This window comes from Ovis aries, chromosome X (assembly GCF_016772045.2).
Source record: "Ovis aries strain OAR_USU_Benz2616 breed Rambouillet chromosome X, ARS-UI_Ramb_v3.0, whole genome shotgun sequence".
NCBI lineage: Eukaryota > Metazoa > Chordata > Mammalia > Artiodactyla > Bovidae > Ovis > Ovis aries.
In genome coordinates, this window is record NC_056080.1 from 5,644,718 (window position 1) to 5,664,139 (window position 19,422).

General features: G+C 48.8%; 1 protein-coding gene across 3 annotated transcripts in view; it reads left to right on the forward strand.

Annotated features, from left to right (window-relative positions):
* LOC101116807 (protein kinase cAMP-dependent X-linked catalytic subunit) overlaps window positions 1–19,422 on the forward strand; it is a 79,633-nt gene that overhangs the window by 43,985 nt on the left and 16,226 nt on the right. For 2 of the 3 annotated variants that reach the window (XM_027963616.3, XM_042242228.2), the window contains 5 exons: window positions 5,430–5,525; window positions 7,346–7,403; window positions 9,136–9,213; window positions 10,477–10,625; window positions 11,635–16,766. In XM_027963616.3, coding sequence (XP_027819417.1) covers window positions 5,430–5,525; window positions 7,346–7,403; window positions 9,136–9,213; window positions 10,477–10,602 — 358 coding nt within the window. In that variant the 3' untranslated portion in view covers window positions 10,603–10,625; window positions 11,635–16,766. Of the gene's footprint in view, window positions 1–5,429; window positions 5,526–7,345; window positions 7,404–9,135; window positions 9,214–10,476; window positions 10,626–11,634; window positions 16,767–19,422 lie in introns of those variants that run through there. The other variant, XM_027963617.3, reaches the window with a different exon arrangement.

Sequence of the window (19,422 nt, forward strand, 5' to 3'; positions counted from 1 at the left end):
CCCTCAGGATTTGGTGCAGGGGGTCAGGGATGGACACGCTTGGAGTGGGGTCTCCCACAGTTCCCAGGTGCTCAGCCCCCAGGATTTGGTGCAGGGGGTCAGGGATGGACACACTTGGAGTGGGGTCTCCTACAGTTCCCTGAGTGCTCAGCCCTCAGGGTTAGGTGCAGGGATTGTCAGGGGATGGACACGCTTGGAGTGGGGTCTCCCACAGTTCCCTGGGTGCTCAGCCCTCAGGGTTAGGTGCAGGGATTGTCAGGGATGGACACACTTGGTGTGGGGTCTTCCGAAAGTTTCCCACTGTGGGTGATGATGATATGAACTGACCATTCGGCTTGCTTTCAAAAGAAGCAGCAGCAGGAGCTTGGAGGACCAGCAGGGTGTGTCTGTTGAGATCTTTTGTCTCTAAATGTCCCTGTCTGCCAAGAGTATACGATTCATCACGCACCGATCACTCCAGAGTGATTCCCAGAGCTGGGTGTATATGTTAGCGATTGAGTCGTGTCCAACTCTTTGTGACTCCGTGGACTATAGCCCACTGGGCTTCTGTGTCCGTGGAATTGTCCCAGACAAGAATAGTGGAGTGGGTTGCCATGCCCTCCCCCAGCGGATCTTCCTGACCCGGGGTGGAACCCGAGTTTCCTGCATTGCAGGCAGATTCTTTGCCATCTGAGCCACCAGGGAAGCCCCGAGCTGGGTAGCGGGCATGTTGGGTAAAGAAACGCTCTTTCGGACATTTGGAAGGAACAGCGCTGCAGAAAGGAAACAGTGTGTTCTTTCCTGAAAGCCCCAAACATGCCTCGGGGAATGTTTGGAATTGCATTTACCTTCCAGGTCCAGATTCTGTATCAGCATGATTAAACACCCGCCTCTGGCATTTTCGTGAGGTATTGCTAGGAATTATGAGGCGGTAAAGAATCTCTCTGCAGTGCAGAAGCGGAAAGAGGCGGGTTCGCTCCCTGGGTTGGGAAGATTCCCCTGGAGAAGGGGAATGGCAGCCGAGTCCAGTGTGCTCGCCTGGAGAATCCCATGGACAGAGGAGCCTGGTGGGGCTACAGTCCATGGGGTCGCCAAAGAGTCGGATACGACTGAGCGACTGAGCCCGCACGCACACGTTTCCCCACACCGGGCAGACAGAGCAAGCGTCTTCCCCGTAGATGTCCGAGCACTCGCTGCTTCCTGGCCGTCCTGTGCTCACACGGCTCTTGTTGGGATGCTGTGCTTGGCCGGCAGGCAGAGGAGGGGGGATTGTCCGCCCAGGACTCCTCCCTGCCCCCATCTGCCCCTCCTCCGTCCCCTTGCCCTTCTTCTGTTCTCTCTCTCTCTTTGCTCACACGCGCCTCTGTAGTCAATCAAATAGACCAAAAAAAAAAAAAAAAAATCCCTTCCCATGCACCCCAGCCCAGGAAGTCCCGGTCAGAAACACAAGACTGAAATGCATTCCCTACGGTGTCAGAAATGCAAAATGTAAAAAGAAATGCAAGAATCATACATCTTTCTGCGCCTGTGTTTGATCAGTGTTCCAGACATGTGCCGGCCACGGGTGGCTGTGTTCTTCCTGAGCGTTTCTGACCAGCAGAGGGTAGCGTTGCCCGAGAATTGAATCCCGCTGCCCAGAAGACGTTTTGCTAGACTGGGCTTCCTGTGTCTTCTGTTTTTTTAGTCTGTATTATTACGGGGGGGGGGGGGGGGCATGTAATTTCATGGAATATAATATGGAATACCGTAGCAAAGATAACGCTGGAATATAGTGTACGATTGAAAGATATGTTGTTGGAAGATAATGGGATCTTATTAGGACATTCGGGGTTTCCCTGGTGGCTCAGACAGTAAAGAATCCGCTTGCAGTGCAGGAGACCTGGGTTGGATCCCTGGCTTGGGAAGATCCCCTGGAGAAGAGCACGGCGACCCAGTCCAGGATTCTTGCCTGGAGAATCCCATGGACAGAGGAGCCTGGCGGGCTACAGTCCACGGGGTCAGAAAGCATAGGACATGACTGAGCGACTGTGTTCTTCTACTATGGGAACCTACATAGTCTATAGTGTACTCGAATATTCTACAATAGAAATTATTAAAATACAAGAGAGAGAGTTAGAATACAATATTAGGATACGTTAGAATGATTATTACAGTTACTATGTGAACACAATTACTAGAAGTCTAGTATTTCAATACACTGTAGCCTAGTCATTGGACACGACTGAGAGACTGAACTGAACTGAACTGATCCTGCTGCTAAGTTGCTTCAGTCGTGTCCGACTCTGTGCGACCTCGTAGACGGCAGCCCACCAGGTCCCCCGTCCCTGGGATTCTCCAGGCAAGAACACTGGAGTGGGTTGCCATTTCCTTCTCTAATGCATGAAAGTGAAAAGGGAAAGTGAAGTCGCTCAGTCGTGTCCGACTCTTAGCGACCCCATGGACTGCAGCCCACCAGGCTCCTCCATCCATGGGATTTTCCAGGCAAGAGTACTGGAGTGGGGTGCCACTGCCTTCTCCGGAACTGACCCTCGTAGTATCGTAATAGGATGTGTGTTCTGTGTTTGCCAAGCATAGCTTCCGTCATGTCTTAGTCTGCAACCCTATGGACCGTAGCCTGCCAGGCTCCTCTGTCCATAGGATTCTCCAGGCAAGAGTTCTGGAGTGGGTTGCCATGCCCTTCTCCAGGGGATCTTCCTGACCCAGGGATCAAACCCAGGTCTCCTGCATTGACAGGTGGATTCTTTACCTTCTTAGCCACCAGGAACGTTGAGGTAGGTCAAAGATGTCTATAAAAAAAGATGATAGATAGATGATGGGGAAAAAATTTGCAAAACTGGCATATATATATATATATTTTGTTGTTGTTGTTGTTGGGGGGCGGGTTACCTACTCTGAGGCATGATCTTCCCGGGTCAGGGATTGAACCCGTATCTCCTGCATTGGCCGGTGGGTTGTTTACCACTGACCCACCGGGGAGGCCCTGATGTGCATGTTTTTAAAAGAACATCTATTTGGCTGAATTGGGCGTTAGTGGTCAGCTGTAGCCGGCCAGCGCTTTGCTGGCGGCCTGCAGACACTCAAGTTGTGTAGCTTGGACCGCGTGTATGCGGCACATCGGGCTCACTTGCTCCACGGTCTTAGCTCCTCGACCAGAGATGGAACTGGCGTCGTCCGTGCGGTAAGGCGGATTCTCAACCACTGGACCGCCACACAAGTTCCCGGCCGTGCATTCTTTCAGGTGAAATTCTTGAGCTTGCCTTCATGGGGCAGGTAAGGCGGATTCTCAACCACTGGACCGCCACACAAGTTCCCGGCCGTGCATTCTTTCAGGTGAAATTCTTGAGCTTGCCTTCATGGGGCAGTACAGGTGGTCCTTCTGTCTACAGCTCACCACGGCTGATGTCAAGATGCAGGTCGTGCCCACGTGTGTGAACGGCACTCGCTATCTGTTTTATTAAGACCATCACTAAATTGTCAAGTAATTATCCTCCAGTTCAGTTGCTCAGTCGTGTCCGACTCTGTGCAACCCCATGGACTGCAGCACACCAGGCCTCCCTGTCCATCACCAACTCCCAGAGCGTGCTCAAACTCATGCCCATCGAGTCGATGATGGGATCCAACCATCTCATCCTCTGTCGCCCCTTTCTCCTCCCGCCTTCGATCTTTCCCAGCATCAGGGTCTTTTCCAGTGAGTCGGCTCTTTGCATCAGGTGGCCAAATGATTGGAGTTTCAGCCTCAGCATCAGTCCCTGCAATGAATATTCAGGACTGATCTCCTTTAGGATGGACTGGATGGATCTCCTTGAAGTCCAAGGGACTCTCAAGAGTCTTCTCCAACACCACAGTTCAAAAGCATCAATTCTTTGGCGCTCAGCTTGCTTTGTAGTCCAACTCTCACATCCATACATGACTATTGGAAGAACCATAGCCTTGAGTAGATGGACATTTGTTGGCAAAGTAATGTCTCTGCTTTTTAACATGCTGTCTAGGTTGGTCATCCTTCAGTTAAATTAGTCAAATTAAAAAAAAAAAAAGGCTTGAAGGAGGGAGGCTTTCCTGGAAGTCCAGTGGTTGAGACTGTGAGCTTCCACTGTGAGCTATGGGCCTTCTGTCCCTGGTCAGGGAAGGAATACCCCATATCCCATCCCATGCGGCCAATAAATAAAGTCTTGGAAGGGTTCCATTGGATTAGAGATAGACACTTGAAGATAACTTTCAGATATGGGCGGGCTTCCCTGATAGGTCACTTGGTAAAGAATCCGCCTGCAATGAGGGAGACCTGCGTTCGATCCCTGGGTTGGGAAGATTCCCCGAGAGAAGAGAAAGGCTACCCACTCGGGTATTCTTGCCCTGGGAAATCCCATGGACTGTATATATAGTCCGTGGGGTGGCAACGAGTCGGACACCACTGAGCGACTAACACACGCGTCAGACGTGGGCGCCGTCTTGGGCCGCTTTCCGCACTCCGACCTCTCGGCTGCACGTCCGTCTGCTTTTGCGCTCAGGCTGCATCTGTGAGCGCTGCCTCGTGATGACTTTTTTCCGCTCGTTAAAGCTGCTGCCCGCATACCTTTCTCATGATGGTGGCATGTCACGCCAGCTTCCTCGGGGCTCCGTATGCCGTATTCTCCGGGAGCCTGTGGAGGAATGCATGACGCGTTTTCTCCCGGGCCTGTTTCTGAATGGAAACCATCCCGCGGCGTATCCTCATTCACAGCCACCGCCCAAGGCAGGGAGACGAACCCCCGGCCGCTGTTGGAACTGGCTTCTGGCTCCGGGGCGGAGGGCCGACTCGGGGCTTTATTCACTCCAAGGCGTTCACGCTCGCCGAGGGCTGGGTGTCCTTGGCCGCTGTAGGTTCGCGATCCACGGAAGCTAGTTACTCTAGAAGTACAACTGGCCGGGTTAGTTGTCGCTCTGAGACCGTAATGGGCTTCCCAGGTGCGCTCAGGGGCGAATAACTTGCCAGCCAAGACGGGAGACGCAGGTTGGATCCCTGGGTTTGGAAAGATTCCCCTGGAGGAGGGAACGGCAACCCACTCGGGTATCCTGGCCTTGGAGAACCCCATGGACAGAGGAGCCTGGCGGGGCTGCAGTCCACGGGGTCGCAGACTCGGACACGACTCAACGGCTAAACAACAGACGCAAGTGGCTCTGTGTTGTCTAGCTAGTCACACAGCCTCGTGGTCGTGGCCTTTTCTAGCCTTGCCCGTCGTCTGTAGTTGGGACAAAGTGCCTCCCGCTTGCCCTCTTGGAACCACGCCTTCATAGCTGGTCCCGAGTCATCCGTGACTCCAGCGTGAGAGGAGAAAGCGCACACCGCAAAATAAAATTCTCTTCTGCCCGTGGCAGGCCGAAGGAAGCCATCCTTATAAAGCCTGCGGGTGTTTCCCCCTCCCCCCCCACCCTCCACTGGCCGCTAAAAATAGACGTTTTAATTTTTCTAACAGGTTTCCTCCGTTTTTCGATGACAACGCCTTTGGCATCTATCAGAAGATTCTTGCTGGCAAGATAGACTTCCCCAGACATTTGGAGTTCAGCGTCAAGTAAGTCAGCCGTCCTCTCTGGTCTTTGGGGGACGTTCATTTCTAAAGCTCGTGACAGACCCCCCAGTGGAGGCGTCCTGCCCAGCTGGGTACCATCCTGGTTTGTTCCTCTGAGCTCAGCTGATGCTCTTTGGGTGGGTCATCTTTTCCCCCCGAAAAGGGGAAAGCTTTTCATGACTCTGCTGGGATGACACTTCCTCTCTTCGTGACTCGCAGCCGTTTTACATCTTTTGAGAGAATGGGTGTATTTATCATCAGCGAATAAAGGCTGTTTGTCATCATATTGAATAAGGAAGCAGCTTTGTTATTCGAGAAGAAGGCCCTTGTTCCTCCCAGCTACTTTGGTGGCTGGTGCGGGCCTCGATGACTTAGGATGACTTTGCATGCTAAGTCGCTGCAATCATGTCCAACTCTTGGCGACCGCATGGACTGTAGCCCACCAGGCTCCTTTGTCCGTGGGATTCTCCAGGTGAGAATACTGGAATGGGCTGCCATACCCTCCTCCAGGGGGTCTTCCCGACCCAGGGATCGAACCAGGGTCTCCTGCATGTCCTGCGCTGGCAGGCAGATTCTATACTGCTGAGCCACCGGGGAACCCTTGTATAATGTAAGTACTGTGAGTGATTACGTTACTTGAATAAAATTTTTAAGGGGGAAGTAAAAGGAAATGATTTCTTGAAACATGCTTTGACGTAATTGTGTTGAATCCTCATCTGCGGTGTGAATTCAGGCTTCTCTACCCTTCTGTGTTGTGATTTTTTGTTGTTGTTGTTGAGTTGTTCAGTGGTGTCTGACTCTCTGCGACCCCATGAACCGCAGCACGCCAGGTTTCCCTTTCCATCACCATCTCCCGGAGCTCACTCAAACTCATGTCCACTGAGTTGGTGATGCCATCCAACCATCTCATCCTCTGTCGTCCCCTTCTCCTCCCGCCTTCAGTCTTTCCCAGCATCAGGCTCTTTTCCAATGAGTCAGTTCTTTGCATCAGGTGGCCAGAGTATTGGAGCTTCAGCATCCGCCCTTCTGATGAATATTCAGGGTTGATGTCCAGTGAGTGAGTGAGTCAGTATGCCGATACCGTCTGCTATTTAGAAGGAAAATCTCAGTGACCCAGCACACACAAAAGTACTTCTCTTGCTTCCGGGACGGCAAGGAATCCAGACAAGAATCCCACATATAAGTAGACCCACCGGGCAAAGCGTGATGACTGATTTTGGTAGAATCACACATTGTGTAGTTGGCTGCGGTTGGCCTGGCAGGTGTATTTGAAATGAAGGTCAGACATCCCCAGGGCAGACAGGGTTTCTCCAGCTCATGTTCAAAGGCTGTTCATCTCTATGATGATTTGATCAACCTCTGTGCCTTAGGTGGGTTGCAGCTCTGCACCACATAAATTGTTTAGGTTATTTAGGAACAGAAAATGATGGGAAAGGGCCTTCCCAGGTGAAGCTAACTGTGAAGAACCCGTCTGCCAATTCAGGAGACATGAGAGACTCAGGTTCGATCTCTGGGTCGGGGAAGACCCCCTGGAGGAGGGAACAGCAACCCACTCCAGTATTCTCGCCTGGAGAATCCCACGGACAGAGGAGCCTGGCGGGCTGCAGTCCACGGGGTCAAAGAGAGTCAGACATGACTGGAGCGACTTAGCACTCAACAGTGGTGAGAAAGGCTAGAAGACGCTTAGCCAACGTGAAGGCTGAATCACAGGCTGGGTGTCCTGTATGGGGTGAATTTTACTGCTGTTGACCTGCTGTGTTTGCGTGGGTCCGTATCAACGTGTCTGTGTTTCTGTCTTCTTGCCCCCACCCCGGCCCAAACAGGGACCTCATCAGGAAACTGCTTGTTACTGACAGAACGAGGAGGCTGGGAAATATGAAGGTCAGTATTTGTATCCCTATATGTGGAACGGTAACGGCTTCCCACGTGAGGTTCATGGTATAAAGTCTGCCTGTCAATGCAGGGGACGTAAGAGACTCGAGTTCCATCCCTGGGTCGGGAAGATCCCCTGGGGGAGGGAAAGGCAACCCACTCCAATATTCTTGCCTGGAGAATCCCCCTGGACAGAGGCGCCTGGAGGGCTACAGTCCACCAGGGTCGCAAAGAGTCGGACACGACTGAGCGTCTCGGCACGTATTAAGTGGTACTCACTTTAAATGCCTCTCATCTGACTTGAGGCATGTCAACCATGGCAGAACAGTCTTACCCTTTCATTGGCCAAATTTCAGATTTGATTCACCCAGAATCGGGTCTCCTCAGCTCTCCGAAGAAGTCAGTGACTCAGCAGTGATCTATAAGTTGACGAATCGTCACTTCTTCATTTACGTATACATTTTTTTTTGGTTCTGAATATTTTTAAAAATTTTCACTGATGGATAATTGCTTTACGATATTATGTTGGTTTCTGCCACACGTCAGCCCGAGTCCGCCATAGGGATACCCATGTCCCCTTCCCCGTTGAACCTCCCTCTCGTCATTCACATGCCGTGCAGTTTACCCCTTTAAATCCGACAGTCGGATGGCTTGCGATACGTTAGCAAAATGATGCACCCGTTACCACAGTTTTAAAGAACAGGCTCGTTCCTTCCAGAAGAATCCAGTAACCTGTAGCTAACACTTCTCTGAGGTTTCCGGACTTCCCTGGTGGTCCAGGGCTCAAGACTCCAGGTTTCCGCTGCAGGCGACGCGGTTCCTATCCCGGGTTGGGGAATTAAAATCCCACACGTTGCAAGGTCTTTTAAAAAAAAAAAAGAAAAACCCGTCTCAAGTGTGACATCCTCGATTTGCACCGTAGTCACGTGAGTTAATCTTTGGGCCGAAGTGAGCAAATCATTTTGTGAACCTCATTTTATACGTTTGTAAAAGTAGGTCAGGTGGTAAAGCTTCCCGCCTGCAGTGCAGGAGACCCGGGTTCTATCCCTGGGTCGGGCAGACCCCCTGGAGAAGGAAATGGCAACCCACTCCAGTATTCTTGCCTGGAGAATCCCCATGGACAGAGGAGCCTGGTGGGGCTACAGTCCAGAGGGTCGCAAAGAGCTGGGCACGACTGAGCGACTAACACACTCACACACACAAAATGAGCGTAGCTTCAGCTGAAGGAAATCGTCAAGGTGAAAATCCCACTTTACATTGGGACGGCTTGAACCATAATTGCCCTTTGGTCTTTGGGGCAGTATACGTGTGAACAGCATGTTGCTGTTTAGTCACTGAGTCATGTCTGACTCTCTGCAACCCCATGAAGTATAGCCCACCAGGCTCCTCTGTCCATGGGATTCTCCAGGCAGGAATACTGGATTGGATTGCCATTGCCTCCTCCAGGGGATCTTCCCCGCCCAGGGATGGAAGCCATATGTCCTGCCCTGGCGGGCAGGTTCTTTTACCCCTGAGCCACCAGGGAAGCCTGAGCTCCATGACTGCATTTGTTTCGATCGTGACCAAAAGCATATAATGACGCTCACATGCCTTCATCGGTGTTTTTCTCTGGGGACAAAGGCTCGATTCATGGCGAACCCGTGTTTCTCTCTGTGTGGAATCCTCCAGAGCTTGTCTGTGCTCCGTGCTTTCCCATCCTGCCGGCCTTCTCTGCGCTGATGACGGCTGTTCCTTTTTGCAGAACGGAGCCGAGGACGTCAAACAGCACCGGTGGTTCCGGCTCGTGGACTGGGGCGCAGTCCCCGAAAAGAAGCTGAAGGTACGGCTGTATGTCAAATCTGCCACCTCGTACCCGGGGAAGCCTCAAGCTCTCCTGAATACACACACAGGTTCAGTTGGTAAAGAGACCTCCTGCGATGCAGGCATGCCCGATTCCATCCCTGGGTCAGGAACGTTCCCCTGAAGAAGGGACGGGTAAACCACTCCAGTATTCTTGCCTGGAGAATCCAACGGACAGAGGAGCCCGGGGCGCTGCAGTCCATGGAGTGGCAAAGAGTCTTAAAAGAACATCTATACCTTAATCGAAAAATACAAAACAAAAGGATACCAATGTCAGTAGTTACATCAAAGATAAGCGGTCCCCCAACCTCACAAGTAAAATCATGGGAGTTTGAAATGTGAGAATTGTCAGAAGCTGACACAGCGAAAAGGCAGGACGCAGATAGACTTGCTCGATGTACAGTTTCTGCAAAGCTTCAGCATGCAAGAAACACAGTATGTCCAAAGTGCAGTTAAATGAGGCGTGCCTAAAGGTAACGACTTCCTGGGGCAGACTTGCTCCGTGCAGGGTTTCTGCGAAACTTTGATTACATTAAAAAAAAACCACCAAAATGAAGGAGTATGTATGTGTGTGTGCGCCCTTAGTCACTGAGTCGTCGTGTCCGACTCTTTGCGACCCCATGGACTGTGGCCCACCAGGCTCCTGTGTCCATGGGGATTCTCCATGCAAGAATACAGTGTGAGCCACCAGGCAATCCCAAGAACACTGGAGTGGATAACCTATGCTTTCTCCAGGGGTTCTTCCCAACCCAGGAATGGCACCCAGTCTCCTGCATTGCAAGCGGATTCTTTACCAGCTGAGCTATAAAGTGCAATAAAACTAGGCGCACCTGAATGGAACAACTTCCTGGTGCAAACTTGCTCCATCCAAGGTTTCTGCAAAGCTTTGATTTATAAACAAAACAAAACAAAACATAGTATCTGTATGGTGCAATAAACCTAGGCATACCTGAATATAACAACTTCCTGGTGCAGACTTGCTCCATCCAAGGTTTCTGCAAAGCTTTGATTTATAAACAAAACAAAACATAGTATCTGTATGGTGCAATAAACCTAGGCATACCTGAATATAACAACTTCCTGGTGCAGACTTGCTCCATCCAAGGTTTCTGCAAAGCTTTGATTTATTAGAAAAACAAAGTATCTGCAAAGTGCGGTAAAACTGACGCATGGCTGAATGTAAGCTCACTGGTGAACACTGTTCCTCTGTAACCACGGCGCTGTATCTTTGATGGTTCCTCAGCCCCCGATTGTCCCCAAGCTGTGCAGTGCGGACGATACCTCCAACTTCGAAACGTATCCTGAGAATGACTGGACTTCTGCCCCGCCGGTGTCACAGAAAGAGCTGGATGTCTTCAAGAATTTCTGAGCTCGGGACTCCCCGCCTGGAAGGTATGTCTTTATTTTACGTATTGATTTTTGAAATGTCAAGGCACCTTTTAATTTCATTCATCCAGGATAGCACTTGAAAGTGGGTGAAAGTGAATGTGTTAGTCGCTGAGTCGTGTCTGACTCTCTGCGACCCCGTGGACTGGAGCGCAGCAGGCTCCTCTGTCCATGGGATTCTCCAGGCAAGGAGACTGGAGTGGGTTGCCATTCCCTTCCCCAGGGGAATCTTCCCAACTCAGGGAATGGAACCCGGGTCTCCTGCATCGGCAGGTGGGTTCCTTATCATCTGAGTTAGCTGGCAAGCTCTGTATCAGTTGAATTCTGTTTATTTTTAAATTTCTTATATATATACTTTTTTTTTTTTACATATACATGTATTTCTTCTTTCTCAAATTCTTTTCCCATATAGGTTATAAGAGAGTACTCAGTAGAGTTCCCTGTGCTCTATGTTGGGTCCTTGTGGGTTGAACTGATTTACAAAACAGAAGCTGACTTTAGATTGTGAGTCTGGGCCCTGTAGTTTTTTCTTCATCATGAAATGTTTTGTCTGATGGTGAGGTCCTGTAGCAAAGTACCAGGAAACGGGGACCCACTTTTGTTTCTGGGCTGAATCTCTTTTCAAATTGTGAACGAGATTGGGCTAGTTCTCTGGAACATGGAGAACCCACCTTTTAAAAAAAAAAATTGTTTCCATTTTCTTTATGTGGCATTCTCACTCCGTAGAATTCAGGCTTGTGGGTCTTTGCAATAAGAATGTGAAAGGAATCTTTGGCTTCTTTTGTGCCACCGTTGTTGTTAGTTAAGATGACAAATGGTACCCAGGTGTTTTGAAAATTTAACAAAATCTGGACTTCCCTGGCACTCCGACGGGTAAGACTCCATCCTTCCAATGATGCAGGTTCAATCCTTGCTTGGGGAAATAAGATCTCTTGTGCCACACAGGGCAAGCAAAAGATGAGAAAGAGTAAACATTTACAGAAGTAACCAAATCCTCTGTTTCATTTCACGCCAGTCACAGGGTGATCTGAGCCTGCCTGGGACACACAGTGGCCCCCATGCCAACTCGAGGAAGCATCTATCTTCTTGGAGTAAGGGTGCTTCCGCATTTGGATACGCCCGGATGTGTATAAAGAGATTGCACAGCTGTTGACGTCCGTGGCCCTGGAATTATTTAATCTACTGGAAAATCGGCTGCACAGTAGGACTCTTTGAACTTTCGTTTGGTTGGAGGTTTTCTTCTTTTTAGCCTCGTGTGTTCCTACTGGAATATCTTGGTTTCGTTTTGTTTTTTTTTTTTCCTCCGTCACAGACTTGACTTTTTAAGTTTGAGCTGAACTTCTTCAGATATGACCACAAACTGTGTGTGTGTGTGTGTGTGTGCGTCTGCTCGTGTCTGTGTATAAAAAAAGGCGGTATGCTTGGAGCACAGAAATTGTGGAGTGATGTACATTTTCTTACTTTGCAGAGGTTATATTTATGTTTCAGATTTTTTTTTTTAATGAATCTGTTCTCTTGCTGGACAAAATTTTTAAAGCTACGATATATGTATTTTTTCTTATCTTACATGCATTTTATGGTTAAATCCCATGATGGTCTGTATCCCTGTGTCTGGTAGCCTGAGGTCTTGAAACCAGAAGGCAGAGGGAGGAGATGTGAGTTTGAATTTTAGTCCCAAGACTAGCCACTGAGTGCGAATGTTTTTCAAGGACTTTTGTCTGTGGCATTAAAAAAAATTTTCAGACTCTGTAGGGAGATGGCGAGCTATTCGTATTCCGGGTTCAATCCCTGGAGCAAATGGGCATCTCCCGATACAGAAGCGTCTCTTGTCAGCGTTGGCTCGAGGAATTCAACGCACGTGTGTTTCTTTTCCCCTTTGGTTTTGGGAAAAGCAAGGAACGGAAGGGATACGATGGAACCGTTTGAACCTTCCTTGTTTCTGCGTGGTTTTCGCTCTCCTCATCCGTTCGCTGTGCTTCTGGTTTCACAGACCTGCCCGGCCTGTGCCGGACAAGCCTGCGATGAGCTTTGTTTTCCCTTTGGACCCGAGGGCTGGGTGAGGACCGTGAGCTCTGTCGATCCCGAAAGCCAGGTGCCGAGCGTGTCGGCCTGAGCCAGTGTTGCTGTTTGAGCTCGTGTCTTCCCAGAAGCAGGACGTGGTCAGAGGTGCTTCGCATCCTCATTCATTGCCGTCTTTGCCCTCTTTCTCTTCTGCTTTCTGATTCTAACCTTTGCTGTGGAGAAAAGCCTAAATGGGACTCAGCTGGAAAGACAAGAGTGGCTCCAACCCGTTGTGTAGAATCCGGTCGTAGGGTCCAACCATGCCCTAGCCTGCGGAGGTCTGTGCATTTAAGCAGTCGTTTCTAGAGCCTTCAGTGGCTGCCGGGAATCAGTCATTAGACCTCCCAGCCCGCTCCTGCCCCCCAAGCCCTGCATCCTCCCTTCTCCTGCCCAGAAAGGTGCCGCTCCTTGGACTGCAGGGTTGCAGGCAGAGTGTGTCCTCGGGTCGTATTGCTATAAAGGCTTGGGTGCGCCCTCAGCGTTCAGCTCCTCAGGTCTCTGCAACTCAGGTATTCTGGGCTCACCTGCCGACACTGGTTTCTTTGCTGTGCTGGGCCAGAAAGGTGCGTCTTTCCAGCTTTTGCTTCCCTCGCTTCTGTAGGCACATCTAGGGGTGTGGAGAGCTGATGTTTGGGAAAAGTAGACCTTTTTTTTTTTTTTTTTTTTTTTAATGTAGCACAAATGTCAAAGGACATACATGTATGTATCAGATTTGACCATTTGCACCGTGAAGAATGGATGCTTTTGAATGGTGGTGTTGGAAAAGACTCTTGAGAGTCCCCTGGACTGCAAGGAGATCCAGCCAGTCCATCCTAAAGGAGATCTGTCCTGGATGTTCATTGGAAGGACTGATGCTGAAGCTGAAGCTCCAATACTTTGGCCACCTCATGCGAAGAGCTGACTCATTGGAAAACACCCTGATGCTGGGAAAGATTGAAGACGGGAGGAGAAGGGGACGACAGAGGATGAGATGGCTGGATGGCATCACCGACTCAATGGATATGAGTTTGAGCAAGCTCTGAGAGTTGGTGATGGACAGGGAGGCCTGGCGTGCTGCAGTCTCTGGGTCAGGAAAAGACACAAGTGAAGCTGCGGCTGAACAACAGCAACGGCTGGGTCAGAAGACAAGGGCTGTGTGTGCTTGAAGGAGATGTGAAGAGAAACAACACCGATGGAAGCTTTGAGCCGAAGGCGCTGAATCACCCCCTTCTCATAAATGACCTCATCTTCAAAGAGCAGTCCGTTCCGTAGGTGAGAGTGAGTCCAAGGTTGAATAAAACAAACCTTACAATGGGCAGCTCATTAAAAATTTACTTTCAAAGGGTGCACTTGGATAAATGTTCCCAGAGAACTGTTATTTTGAGTCTGTACTTTTCCATCACCACGCTGTTTGGATTAGATGGTGAGCCAGCCACCTGGGTCTAAAAGTTTTATCATGCCATTTCTGAACTATTACGTCATTGAATGTTAGAAGGTTGAATGAGCAGCGTGAACCTGCACAGAGATACGGACCCCACGAGGAAAAGCATTAAGTCTTGTGTCCTCTGACTATAAAAATAAATGAGTATTATTTGGAGCTTTATGCTTAAGAAAATGCAAAATAAATGAAACACGTTTCTTGAACACAATACAAAAATTGTAAATACACATGTTGATCCCGATGCATAGTTTTTTGGCTTCATTCTTCCTCTCTAGGATGTAATTTATGAGATGAAAATAGCACAAGAACGCACGAAAATGCGTTGCCTTAATTTTGAAGAACTATGCAGGGAAAACAAAGGTTCAGATACCGTGGATGGCTCGCTTCTGTATAAAAGCATGGTCGTTGACCAGCAGCCATGGAAAGCCAGCTGGAAAGGAAGAGGAATTCCAACACTGCCAGGCAGGGTTCACCTCACCTTTGACACCCCTGGCGACCATGTAGTCAGGGAAAGCATTATGTGCTGCTGGCTGGGCCGTAAATTAAACGGTCTGACGTCATGCAACGCTGGGCGCGATCAAAATGAGTCTTAAACACATGGACGGCTCACCGCATACAACCGGAAGATCGTTCACTCCCTGGAGGCATTCTGTGATGTTCGAGTCTTGGATCCAAAGTAATCAGGGTGTGCAAGGCTTTGAAAAACGTTCACCGCCACCGTGACGACATTCCGAACCGGAAAAGGATCTGTTTTTTGTTTGCTGCCATCTGACAAGTTGGCAATATCTCCTTAAGTGACAATAACTCTTGAAAAAGTCTTGGGACTCCCCCGCCAACCTCTCCCTGGTGGCCTAGTGGTTAAGACTTCACCTTCCATTGTTGAGGGGAGGTGATGTGAGTTTAATCCCTGGTGGGGGGAGCTAAGATGCCACTGCCTTAGAGTTAGAAAGCCAAAAATATGAAACAGAAGCAATGTCACAAATTCAGTAAAGATTTTAAAAATGGTCCTTATTCCACGCTCCCACCCCCCCCCCCCAAAAAAAAACTCATAAAGTCTTTAGGAAATGCATTGATTTCAAGAGGTGGATTGGGGTGTGTCTTGTTTTCCTCGGGGAAAAATAAAGCCAGCCTGGTTTGAGAGCCATCCGTAAAACTCACAAGGAGATAAAATGCTAGCCGGTCATAACGGCATATTGCCCATGGACATGGCAGTTGGGATATCCCGCTCAGCAGACATGTATCATGGCCGGCAATGGGGAAAAAAAAAAACCAACAAACCATGATTTCTGCTGTCGATTTGTCAAAATATGCAAAGGAGAAAAAACCCCGATAACTGGCGTGCATGTCACACCATCATGATGCTTTAAAACTCCTCGAGCAGGTCTGGCATCCCCTGTTTTTCACCCTCTTGGGAGATGTTTGCCCTCCTTCTCTCTATCTGCATTTCAGGACCAGCCTGCCACCCATCCGAGTCACCGGCTGCGCCAAGCAGCTGAGTCTTGTGACTTGCCTTTGCCGTTTCTGCCTACGACCTACGTTGCCTCTCGATGGGAAACCACTTTTAGCTGTGAGACTGGGCTCCATCCTGTTCATGCAGGTCCCCAACGCCCTGCTCTGCAGGCACCGAGGGCCATCCCCACTTGGGTGAGCCCGGCAGACTGTAATCACTCCCCATCATAACCACAGAATCCTCGCTGCAGCTTCAGGAGCAGAAGAGTGGAAATTTTTTTTTTTTGGTCCCCAGCCCTCTTGATTTTGCCTCACAGAATTGACAGCATTGTGCAAGCCTTTTGATCACTCCCAGTGGAGATTTGAAACGAGATGCCCGTGTTCTTTTTTTTCCGGTGGTCCATCTGCCTGGCGTGTGTTCTGTCCCTGCTGAGACATTGGGTATACTGTACGCTTCTTTATCTGTTTTTGACTAATCAGTTCAACTTGCGTGGGCATTGCTGACTCACCAAGAGCAAAGAGAAAACCCACCTGTATGATTGTCTTAAATAATATATTTGAGTCTGTGTGTGTGTGTCTGTGTCTTGGTGGAGGTTGAGCGGTGGGCCAATGCGTCCACCAGGCATCATGTTTTCATACCGAGCTTGTTCCTGGTGACCCCGTGTGGTCACCACCAAACGCAATCCTGGATAATCAAAAAGGAAATATTCTGGAACTGGTTCCTCTAAGTTATTGTGTCTGGACACGTCTTCTGTTGATATTCTCTTTGCTTGCTCTTCCACGGTGGACTCGTGTCTTATTTAAATAGAACTCATGGCACGTGTGTGTGTTTTTTTTTTTCTTGCAACTGGGATCAGAAGGGTTTCTGCTCACCAGCCGCCTTTCCTGGCTCCCCGAGATGCTTTCTCCGGCTCTGCAGGGCGGTCGGAGGTTCCTTCTTTCTCAAGGGATGAAGCATCCAGGGCTGGTGTGCCACCTTCCTGCCCAAGTCATACTTGGAGCCCCGCCCTGATCGTCTCAGCTTCTCATGCGGTTTAAAAAAGAAAAAAAAAAAAAGCCTGTATCTGCACCTCTCCATTCCTTGCACAATGAAAATCACTGTGATTTGTGTGTGTATACACACACACCCTGGGAAGATTTTACTGCTGTCTAATTTATGGAATGATACCGTTGATTCCAGGTTTGTTTAATAAAACTTTGTATCTTTTAAGATAAAAGTCTGACTCTGGTTTGTTCCTGTGGTCATGGGAAAAGCTATAGCTTCTCTGCTTTCATCTAGCCCTGAGTGGCAATCTTTTCTTTTTAAATTTGTATGTTTCGCTGAGACGTAAGTGACCACAGAATTATCTCTGTTTCAGGTTTACGACATAAGTCATTCTATATATGTATATAAAGCAAAACAAACAAAAAAACACTCTAATACATCTTGGTAACATCCATCCCCTTACAAAGGTAGAAATAAATGTTTTTCTTGTGCTGAGATCTTTTATATTCTGCTCCTTTAAAACAAGCTGTAAGTATATGATACACCACTATATCACACACTGGCCAGCATTTTTGGCATTTCCCGTGCAGTGAGCAAGAGCAGCCTCAGGCAATGTGTAAAACGGAGGGGTGTGGCTGTGTTGAAATAAAGTTTTATTTATAAATGGAGGCTGGGGGGCCGGGTGTGCCAGCCTCTCATCTGGTGGCCTGTGGTGTCTTGACTAAGTCACCTTTGCGGCTTGTTCAAAGTGTTCCTTCATCATTGTCATTACAAAAATATTTTAAAATTTCCTTCTCACTCACTCACATATCTTGGCTTGACACCCAACTTTCCAAGTCCCCTTCGAAGTTTGGTTTAAAAAAAAAAGAAAAAAAATCCTGCCTTTCTCACTGTAAGTCAAACCCATGTGTGATTTATAACACTTGAATCGCATCGTTGCAGCTGAGTATCAGACTTCACAGCGCTTCCCTGATGGCTCAGACGGGAAAGAACCTGCCTGGGATGCAGGAAACATGGGTCTTTTCTCTCTGTTGGCAAGATCTCCTGGAGAAGGGAATGGCATCCCACTCTAGTATTCTTGCCTGGAGAAGCCCGCGGGCAGAGGAGCCTGGGGGGGCTACAGTCCACGGGGTCACAAAGAGTTGAACATGACTGAGGCACTCAGTACACACAGAACCCTTGATAAACACCGTTTCACTCTTTTTTGTTTTAATTAGCCTTTTTAGATTCCACGTATAAATGAGGTCATACAATATTTGTGTCTGTCTCTCTGTCTGTCTAACTTATTTCACTTAGCATAATACCCTCCAGGTCCATTTCCGTTGCATAAAACTGGCAGGATTTCCTTTTTGTGGCCGAGTAATATTCCATGCTATGTATCTTCCGCATCTTCTTATCCGTGCATCTCTGTACAGACACTGAGATTGTTTCCGTATCTTGGATGTCGCGAGTCATGCTGCGGAGAACACGCGGCTCCAGATATCTCTTTGCCAGTGGAAATCAAACCCACCGTGAGATGTTAACTCACACCCGTCAGAATGGCTTTTATCGCCAAAGACGAGAGATGACAAACGGTGGTGACCGTGTGGAGAAAAGGGAACCCTCGTGCACCGTGTGTGGGAATGTAGACTGCTGCAGCCAGGCTGCAAAGCGGCGTGGAGGGGCCTCAAACAGTAAAACTGGAAGTCCTTGTCCTCAGTCGTGTCCGACTCTCTGTGACCCCAGGGACTGCAGCCCGCTGGGCTCCTCTGTCCACGGGATTCTCCAGGCAAGAACGCTGGGGTGGGTTGGCATTTCCTTCTCCAGGGGAGTCAAGAACTACCATGAGATTCAGCAATTCCACTCCTGGGCGGACGCTATGATTTAACATTTAAAAAATAGTTATTTTCTCCTCCCCCTGTCTCCCTTAAAGGTAGTGAAATGGAGGCTGAGAAAGACTTAAGTTGGTCACGCAAAGTCTCATAGTTCATAAATCGTGGTGCTGAGATTCAAACTCCCATCTGATCCGTGCTCATTCCATTGTACCACACGACATCATAATAAAAATGCTAGGCTCGTCGTTGAAGAAATGAAGAAGTAGGTTCTCTGTATTCAGCATTGGCTGACGAAGACCCCCAGTCAGTGTATTGACACGGAGAATTGGACGCTTTGGTTTGCCTTAAGACAAAAAGCCCTGAACTACTTGAACCCCGGCCGGTCAACCCTGTTGAGAGTCACATTTATTACCAGCAAATTGCCTTCCAAAAATACAGACCAGAGGCTGCTTTAGAAACTTGTGAAGCTACAAGTTCAGATAAACTTAAAAAATTTTTTTTAAATTGGAGAACTGAACTGACCTGATAGTTGAGTTACAAAGTTGCAGTGGTTTTGGGTGTATAGCAGAGTGAATCAGTTATACATGTATCCACTTGTGTGTGTGTGTGTGTGTGTGTGTGTGTGTGTAGCAGAGTTAAGTCTGAAAAGTGACTGAGAAACCTTCTGACATAGACATCAGAAGGGGGATGGAGAGTTGCCCCTCCCTTGCTACTGTTAGCACGGGAGTTATACACTTTTTAAATCGGTTATTACAATAAAGCAAAAGAACGTCTCAAGGTTGTTAAAAAATTTTAGCCGACCCACTCGCACACTTTACCTTTTAAGGTGAGAGGATTGGAGCTTGTCAATAGAAAGATCTTACCGGAGCCACTCCCATAATACACATTCTGAGCTATCAGGATCAGTCAGAAGGTTTTCAGGAAGGAGAAACTGTCCTCAAGCAGGATACACCGTGGGTATATAATCCTTAAGTGAAAGTGAAGTCGCTCAGTCGTGTCCGACTCTTTGCGACCCGTGGACTGTAGCCCCCCAGGCTCCTGCGTCCATGGGATTCTCCGGGCAAGAGTACTGGA